Source organism: Mustela erminea, chromosome 12 (genome assembly GCF_009829155.1).
Source record: "Mustela erminea isolate mMusErm1 chromosome 12, mMusErm1.Pri, whole genome shotgun sequence".
Lineage (NCBI taxonomy): Eukaryota > Metazoa > Chordata > Mammalia > Carnivora > Mustelidae > Mustela > Mustela erminea.
In genome coordinates this window covers 87,785,292-87,794,720 of record NC_045625.1, presented here as the reverse complement: position 1 = coordinate 87,794,720, position 9,429 = coordinate 87,785,292, and the positions used below count along the sequence as shown (strand labels likewise).

General features: G+C 49.8%; 1 protein-coding gene across 1 annotated transcript in view; it reads right to left on the bottom strand.

The window, feature by feature from the left end:
• Positions 1 to 2,721: 2,721 nt before the first annotated feature.
• Positions 2,722 to 9,429, bottom strand: part of RCL1 (RNA terminal phosphate cyclase like 1) — a 59,852-nt gene continuing 53,144 nt past the window's right edge. Inside the window, 1 exon segment of the mRNA XM_032307693.1 lies at positions 2,722 to 3,472. Within this exon segment, the coding sequence (XP_032163584.1) occupies positions 3,322 to 3,472 (151 nt within the window). The 3' untranslated portion in view covers positions 2,722 to 3,321.

Here is a 9,429-nt window from a genome sequence, read left to right as displayed (position 1 = left end):
AAGGTTTCACTCAGCATACAACTATCTGCCAGCAGGGGCCTCGCTGAGGAGGCTCCCAAAACAAAAGACCTAGCTGGAAATGGCCACGTGGGGTTTTGTGTTCCCGTGACAGTGAGAAGACAGGCACCGTGACGCAACATAAGCTTTTGGGTTTTCTTGTTGGGTATGCAATCAGTGATGTCCTTCACCAGTTCTTACCAGAATAGATTAAAAATAAATAAACCATGAGGTTTAGCTGGCCTCTGAGGGCAATTTGGACTTCCACGGAGCCTCCTGCTGCTCTTTCCCCATCAGCACTCTATGCTGCAATATCCTGGCTTCCTCCCACCTCTTGTCAACTGCCTTGACGAACACGATAAAATAATTATGACCAAGGAGGCTGGCTGGTGTTTACATAGAATATAGTCTGAACGGTGCTGAAAGACAGCTCTGCCATGACCCCCAACAAGGTCACAGGTGTATAGGACCTTAAAAGAAAAATCACCACACTCAATGAATTCAGGATGCTCTGTTTCTGTCTGACAGACAGGAAACAGAAAAACTAAGAAAACCAAGCCTAAATATGCTAGACTCTCTCTTTGAACTACCCCAAGGGCAACTGGACCAACCAGGAGCGAATCTAAGAACAAGGCAGAAACTGGAGGGGCCCCGTGTCAAAGACGGACCAGCTACCTGCACAGAATGGCTCCTGCTCAGTGAATGGTACTGCTTCTCTTGGGCATTTGAGAAGGGGCTGGGAGCGCGCAGTATATATAAATACATTTCCCCTCCTTTGGCTGTATCTACACCACTACCAGATATTCCCACTGCAGAAGGAGCTACGCCAGGAGGAGGGCTGGAAACACTAGACCCTCCCACGTTCACAGCAGAGAGAAGCACACACCCTCCTACTGTTTGTAATGATCTGCCTGCGGTCCACACGCCACCCTAAACTGGCCAACAGTACCATTTCCGGAGCTTGTTACAACAGACAGAAAGCCCCTGAGGATAATATCTGTTGTGTCCAAAGCAACATGGCCCCTTAGTTCTAAATTTACTCATGGGCCGTTCTGGGTTCAAACAGCAGCAGCAGTAAACAGACGGCAGCAGGTGTGGTAAGCAGAATTCTCAGGCGGCTGACCCTGATTCAAGCCCCTAGCTATTCAAACACAAACTTAGATATTGTTGTGATCAGAGGACCTTAAAATAGAGAGATTATCCAGGTAAGACAGGAGGCATTTAAAAGAAACTAAAGCAATGAGTCTTCTTCAGCTGGTGCCACAAGAAAAAGTCAGAGACAAAGCGCAAAAGGCTGGATGCAACAGGATTGAATGTCCCATCGCTGGCTTGAAGACAGAGGGAAGCAACATACAAGGAACCCAGGCCACCTCTAGAAGCTGAAAGATGTCCCCAGCTGACAGCCAGCCAGAAATAGGAATTCTAGTCCTAGAACCTGAATTCTGCCAACAATCTGAATGAGCCAGCTCATTCTTTGCCAGAGTCCAGCTGGCATCAGCCTTGTGAGACTCTAAGTAGAGAATCCAGCCAAGGCCACCAGCACATCCAACCTAGAGAATGGAGAGGATACATGGGTATTGTTCTCAACTGCTAAGTTTGTGTTCATTTCTTTTTTTTTTTTTTTTTTAAGATTTTATTTATTTATTTGACAGAGAGATCACAAGTAGGCAGAGAGGCAGGCAGAGAGAGCGAGAGGAGGAAGCAGGCTCCCTGCAGAGCACAGAGCCTGATGTGGGGCTCGATCCCAGGACCCTGAGATCATGACCTGAGCCAAAGGCAGAAGTTTAACCCACTGAGCCACCCAGGTCCCCCAGTTTGTGTTCATTTCTTATGTATAACAAAAACTAAGAGCTACGTAAAGCTACTTACTCAGTAAGTGGAATGCCATCGTTGCAAACGGCCTGGCTTTCTGCCATGTGAGGCTTACATCTCCCCATCTTCCCACACCCCCAGTCATGACGGCGCACTCTCTCTAGTCCCTTTCCCCCGAAAAAGAAAGGGTACAAAGATTGGGGAGAGAAAGATCTTTCCTTCCTTCAAACCACCTGCAGCCCCCAGGTGGAGAATACCATTTGGAATCCTCGTAGAAAGAATTAGATCTTTTCTTTCCTACCAACTGTGGCCCATACACCTACCAAATGTAGACTCTGTTAGTTGTCCGAGCGCTCCTGCATGTCCTTGCTCGGGAGGCCTTTCCCTGGGCCCTTTGTCCTAATGGTGCTCCCAGCAAGCAGTCCTGAGGGATGCAGTAATGTCCCCATCTGGAAGAAAGAGCAGGCCGGCTGGAAGAGGAGGAGTCCCCAAGCGTGCAGACTCCTCGGCCGCGAGGCAAGCCCACTGCCGGCTCGGCATCACCCTGCCCCCCACCCCTGCCTCATGTCGTCACTGTGGGACTTGGGGGACAGGGGAATCCGATCCAAACATGAGCTTCATGCTGCTTGCTGTGCTCCAATTACAAAGTTCTCTATTTCGGACCTAAGATCTGCAGGTCTTCCGCTAGCATCCATGGGGCAGTAACCATCTGACTTGGGAGCTTGCAAGTCGGGCCCAATTCCAGACTCTGACACTATTACATGCAGCACTTTAAATCAGTATATCCACTGTCTTTACATTATAAACTTCAAAGGGATGAAATACCCTCCATGGATTTTCTTAAGAATTATAAAATCCATATTGCAGAGCTACCATAAGGATAAAATAAGAAAATATACCGCACACCTTAGATAGAGAAAATATCCAATAACTTTAATGGACCCCTGCCCTCCCCAGGCACTGCTCGCCCCACACACACATGATGAGCCAGACAGGGGGGCGACACCTGCCTCCGAGACGTCAGTCCACTCAGAGGACGAGGCACCAGCGAGCTTCACAGACGGATCCTGACACGCGCGAGCAGTGCACCTCGCCCTGTGTAATCTCAGTAACCCCTACCCGGAAACCAAGGCTCAGCACGTCAGCCCTTGCAGGAAGAACGGTGACAGGCTCCACACGCCGGAAGCCCCGGAATGCAGTGGGAGGTTGTTCTAGCGGCACAACTGTGTCCTGAAGGCATACTTGTCATCAGGTGAGCCAAGGGTGCATTCGCTGTGACTGGGCCTTCTGAGGAATGTCAGCGCCACCGCAAAAACAGCTAGAAGCCACATGATACAGAGATGTCTTTTCTTCGAATATACTGATTTTTTTTTTTTTTTTTTAATGGAAAGTTAAGAAATCCTTAATGTAAGAGCATAACCTGTCCTGGATGAATTTGGACGTGGTCCTGTCGGGTGTCCGTGGCAGTTTCTGCTTTGCTTGTAGGCGTTGGGGCCTTGTCTGGTGAGAGTATCACTTGAGGGTCTTGCTAAGGTTGGAGAAACCAATGCCAACACAGGTCATCAGCACTTTATCCCCACCCTTGAGTTCTTCACCACATGGCTTGGTTTCAATTTTAAACATAATCTGGAAAAAGGTCTTCAAATGCCGCAAAAATTCTATCCTAAAAAGGAAAAAACAAACAAACAAAATACAAAAACAAAAAACGAGGGAGGGGTGAAAACGGAATTCCATTTTCAAAAAAAAGTTCTCCTTCCCTCATCTAGAACCCAAGCTTTCACTTTTCACAGATCAAGAAAATTAAGAACGTCTCAATCAAAGCTCATTAAATAGTATTTATTCACAGCCCGCCATTTTCCAAAGTGGATTTGGACAGCCTATGGAGATGCAAACAATACAAGATAAATTAGATTTTTAAAGGTCCGAGGCTAGGACATGACACGTAAGTCATCTGGCCCCGTGCCGTTCGAGCGGACATAAATACAGCGTTAGTCTTTGAGACTAACATGCAGAGAGGTACACATGCACTCCCGTGACTCACAGCATCACGCCGGGCAACCAAGCAGAGGCCAAAACTGACAGTGTCTCTCTTCACTCCTCAACTTCAATATAACCCTTCCATTCACTCCACACACATTTACTGAGTGTGTACGTTGTACCAAGAACAGTGCTTGGTGCTAGGGATGTTGTGGTCAACAAAAAAGTCCCTTCTCTCAGGGAGTTGTCAATGTAGTGGGGTAGGCAAGTTAAATACTCTCTAACTGTGGAAATTTAAAGAAAGGAAACAAGGCAAGGGGGTGGGAAGAAATGTGGGTACAACATGTTTGCGCGTATATGGCCGGCCATATTAAACGAGGTGGCCAGGGAGGAGCTCACAGTAAATGTGACGTGGAGTTTCATAGGGCTGTTTCTTGTCATCTCCTTCAAGACAGAATGATGGCTGGGGTGCCTGGGTGGCTCAGTGGTTAAAGCCTCTGCCTTTGGCTCAGGTCATGATCCCAGAGTCCTGGGATGGAGCCTCACATCGGGCTCTCTGCTCAGCAGGGGGCCTGCCTCCTCCTGCTCCTCTCTCTCTCTCTGCCTGCCTCTCTGCCTACTTGTGATCTGTCAAATAATTAAAAATCTTAAAAAAAAAAAAAAGACAGAATGATGGCCTTATCTCAACAGTACCTTGGGAACAGCAATTCCATGGAAAGGCCATGGGACAGGGAAGCAGGCTTCTACCGGTCTGCCCTAGCAGATGCAGCATCTTCCCAGCTGGCCTTGACCATAAGACTCACCTGGAGAGTTCATTAAACACAAGTTCCCGAAGGTTCTATTCAACTAACAACTGGGAGGGAGCGAGGGCCCACGTAGTAGAGCCTGGAAGCACAGGCCAACACGAGGTCAGCCCTTGCCCACCCCTTACAGGCCCTGTCTCCCTAATGCACAAGGGCCAGAAATCTCTTCTTAACAACGACCCTGGTGATTTTTTTTTTTTTTTAAGATTTTATTTATTTATTTGACAGAGAAAGTGAACAAAAGCAGGGAGAGTGACAGAGGGAGAAGTAGGCAGGTAGCCTGATGCGGGGCTCCATCCCAGGATCCCAGGATCATGGCCTGAGCTGAAGGCAGACGCTTCACTGACAGAGCCACCCAGGTGCCCCTCCCTAGTGATTCTTAATCAGGCAGGTTTGGGGACACCGATTTAGTTAAGAAGATATGGTCTGCCTCTCAGTGATGAAGTATCCAGCAACCATGTGTCCTATGGCCTCCCAACGGAACCATCCAAACTCCTGACCCTAGCCAGGTGGCTCTAACCCTGCCTGCACATGGAATTACCTGAGAAGCTTCCAAAGTACTGATTCTAGACATACAGACCAACGGGAAAGAGTTGAGAGTCAAGAAATAAACCCACACATTTATGGTGAACTGATTTTCAAAAGGGGTATGAAGATAATTCAAAGGTGAAATAATGGTGTTTTCAACAAATGCTGCTGGGACAGCCCCGCATGCAGAAAGATGAAGCTGGGCCCCTTCCTCACATCATACACAAAAATTAACTCAAGATGGATTAAGGGCCTCAATTTAACAGCTAACACATCAAACTCACAGAAGAAAACACAGGAGAAAATCCTCATGATCTTGGGCTGGACACTGGTTTCTTACAAACAACATCAAAAGCAGAGTGATAAAAGTAAAAACATAAATTGCACTTCGTCAAAATTAAAATCTTATTTTTTTTTAAGATTTTATTTATTTGACAGAGAGAGACACAGTGAGAGAGGGAATGCAAGCTAGGGGAGTGGGAGAAGGAGAAGCAGGCTTCCAGCAGAGCAGGGAGCCCGATGTAGGGCTCCATCCCAGTACCCTGGGACCATGACCTGAGCTGAAGGCCAACACTTAATGACTGAGCCACGCAAGCATCCCTTTCAAAATTAAAATCTTTTGTGCATCCGAAAACATTATCAAGAAAGTAAAAAGACAATTCCCAGGATGGAAAAAAATAGTATTTGCAAATCATGTATCTGATAAGGGTCTGGTATTGAGAATATAAAGAAATCTTACAACTCAGTAATAAAAAAAAAACCCAAATATTCCAAGATGGGCGAAGGATCTGAATAGATATTTCTCCAAAGACAGACAAATGGCTAATAAGCACGTGAAAAGATGCTCAACATTGTTAGTCATTTTAGGGAAGTGAAAATCAAAACGACTAGAAGATCCTATTTCACACCCCACAGGATGGCCACAATCAAACAGAGAGCCCTCCCGTGTCTGGGTGAGGATGTGAAGCAGTCAGTCGCCTCGGCACTGCTGGCTGGAATGTTAATCCGGCGTGGCCCTGTGGACAACCGTCCGGCCGTTAAGTCTTCAGTAAGGACTTCCCACATGATCCAGTGACCCCCCCCCTTGCAGGTACAACCACAGAGAAGTGGAACACACCCACACAAGAGCTTGACACGAATGCTGGCACTAGCATTATTCTTAACAGCCAAAAAAGTAGGAACAACCCAAACGCCAGTCAACTGATGAATGGATGAACAAGAGGCGGGGAGTCTCTACGAGGGAGTATTATTTGGCCTTGACAAGGAGCACAGTACGGACACACGCCACAGCATGGATGAACTCTGAAAACATCGTGCTCAAAGAAGCCAGTCACGAAAGACCACATTTTGTATGAAATGGCCAGAACAGGCAAACAACAGAGGCAAAAAGCAGATTAGTGGTTGCCCAGGGCTTGAGGGGAGCAGGAAGGATGGGGATCAACCGTGAATGGGCAAAGGGTTTCTTTCCGTGGTGGTAAACACGTTCTAAAATTAGGGCTGTTCTGAAACTGTGGTTATGGTTACACAACTTTGGGAGTATACAGAAAACCACTGAATTGTACACTTTATTTTTTTTTAGGATTTACTTATTTGTTTTAGAGAGAGAGCACACACGGACATGTGCATGCACCTGTGGGGGAGGGGCAGAGGAAGACAATCTTGAGCAGACTCCCCACTAAGCGGGGAGCCCGATGTGGGGCTCAATCTCATGACCCTGAGATCACGACCTGAGCTAAAACCATGAGTCAGACGCTTAACTGACTGAGCCATCTAGGCACCCCTGAACTGTATACTCTAAATGGGTAAACTGTGTGGTAGGTGAATTATATCTCAATGTAGCTGTTCAAGGGGCACCTGGGTGGCTCAGTTGGGTAAGCGACTGCCTTTGGCTCAGGTCATAATCCTGGAATCCCAGGATCGAGTCCCGCATCGGGCTCCCTGCTCAGCAGGGAGTCTGCTTCTCCCTCTGACCCTCACCCTCAAGCGCTCTCTTTCTCTCTCTCTCTCTCTCTCTCTCTCATTCTCTATCTCAAATAAATAAATAAAATCTTAAAAAAAAAAGCATTAAAAAAATACAGCTGTTCAAAAAAAAAAGATACAATATCCGTGAAATTCAAAAGTACTAGCCCAATACTAGGATATATACACAGTATATATCCAAGTGAGCACAAAGTCTACTGTGGTGAATGTCGCACCCCTCCTGTCTGTCTGTCCTTCAGTCTACAAACGAGGGAAAGGGGGTGGGACAACTCCTCAGCCAGTCTGGCCGACAGGACCGGCACCTCAGGGACAAAGAGAATCAGCAGGTAAGTGCGCTGGGAAGCAGTTCCGGCGCGTGCGGCACGCCGGCACAGAAGTCCCTTGCCTCTCTGCTCTCTCTTCACCCCCATCTTTAAAGTAACCTCCCGTTTAGCAACCCTCCTACGACAGCCTCCTCGGCCAGCAGGCTCTCTGGTTTCCAGGGTATGCCTGGCTCCGCTCGTGGTGTCTAATTACTGCTTCTGCAGAGCTGTGTCGCCACTGCCCGCTGAGCCTCTGGTAAAGCGGCCCCAGGACACAGCCCACGTCTGCAGCGAAAGCTCATGCCCCCGCCGGCGCCCTACCACCGCGTGAGCCCCGGCCGGAAGGGGGCCCGGGACCCCAGGCTGCCTTTGCCAGGCGGCGTCCTCGCTGTCAGCTTGGAGGGAAGCCCGTTTCTCCCCTGCGGGCGTCCCCGTCCTCCTCGCCAACTGACACGGCCAGTTTCTTGCTCTCTGTCCCAGCCCCACCACGTCCCCCACCCTGTCCCAGGAGAGAAAACAAACACATCGAACCCACAGATAAACACTCGACATCTGTAGGTAGCAAGGCAGGCGGCGGCAGCCACCTCACCACTTGTCTCTGTTCCGAGGAGCGCACGGCCTGTTCGGTCGCCGCCTGAGCCCCGGCACCGGCCCAGGGCGTGCTCTGCTCTCGCCGCCTCCCCAGCCTGCGGCGTGGTGAACCGCTGGACTGTGCTGGAAAACCCAGACGCCCTCGGCAGCTGGCAGAACCCCCAAGGGGCCTCCGAGCGCCCCTGAGCTGCTGGCGCAGGCCGGGGAAACACAGGCCCACATATTTGCAGCCTCGGGTTTTGTAGCCTTCGGAACGGTGAGCAAAAGCCAAGTCGGGTCCACGTCCTACAAGATGTTCCGCCAGCCCCTCTGCCTGTCTGAGGAGGCCGGCATGAGGGGGCCGCGGGGAGGCTTCAGAATGGCTTCCCCAGAAGCCGAGAAATAACCAGATGGTGTTAAATCCTAACCATCTCCTGCGGGAATTCAGCAAGTCACGTCGGCGCGGACCTGCGCCCTCCACCACACGTAGCTCTGTGCGGCTGCGGCTGTGCCTCCCGGAGCAGGACGCCCCCCTTCCCTCTCTCCCCAGCACCACCCGGCAGACTCACACCTCCTGGACACAAGTACAGGACCACACACAAGAGGGGCTGCGGCCCGCTGACAGCAGCTCGGCCGCCCGGTGGGGCACTGGGACCACCTGCAGGGTGTACCCGGCGGCTCTGCAGACCCGCCGTTTTGGACAACTGGAACTCTCTCTACTCGGCTCCTGTGTGAAGGATTTGAACTCCTGACTCAGACAACTGTACAGCGAGCTGTCTGGTTGTTGCTCAGGAAAAAGTGAAGATTTATTTTCAGGAAAAAACAAAACCAAAAACACTAATACTTTTGTAGAAAAATACTTCCCTATGAAAGCCTTTAGTCCATCTGACAAATACGTTTCAGAGACTACTGGTGCACAGAGATCATTTTTCCTGTGTATTTTCAAAGGGTGGTTTCCCACCACCTCTGTTGGTCAACAGGTGAAGTCCACGGGCCTCACGGGCACCTGCCCGTTGAACCCCAACTGCCTGCGACTTGCCACGCAGCTCACCCCGCCCCTTAAACACCAGTCCCCCTCACCAGGTCACCCTTCTAAAGTCTGACACAGCGGGGGTGCCAGGATCCCAAGAGAGGCCTCTGTGTGGCAGCTCCACAGACACAAAACCTGACAAAGAGTCCTGCCTCCTGCATCACCAAGTCACTTAGAAATTAGGGTTACCTGCTTCTCAGGCCTAAGGTGTTGCTCCGGAAGTTGAGGGGAAAATTTCAGGGGTAGGAAGAGGATCTGTTCAATGGGACCCCACAGTCATGACAGAGCAGCTTTTAAAAATATACACAGGTGGTGCTTTTTCTGCCCAACCGTGGCCTTCCCGAAACCTGTTGACCTCTATTCCAAGAACAAATGTTCACAGCAGGTTCTCCGCCAAACCCGGCGACCTCACATCTCCCCCCGCCCGACT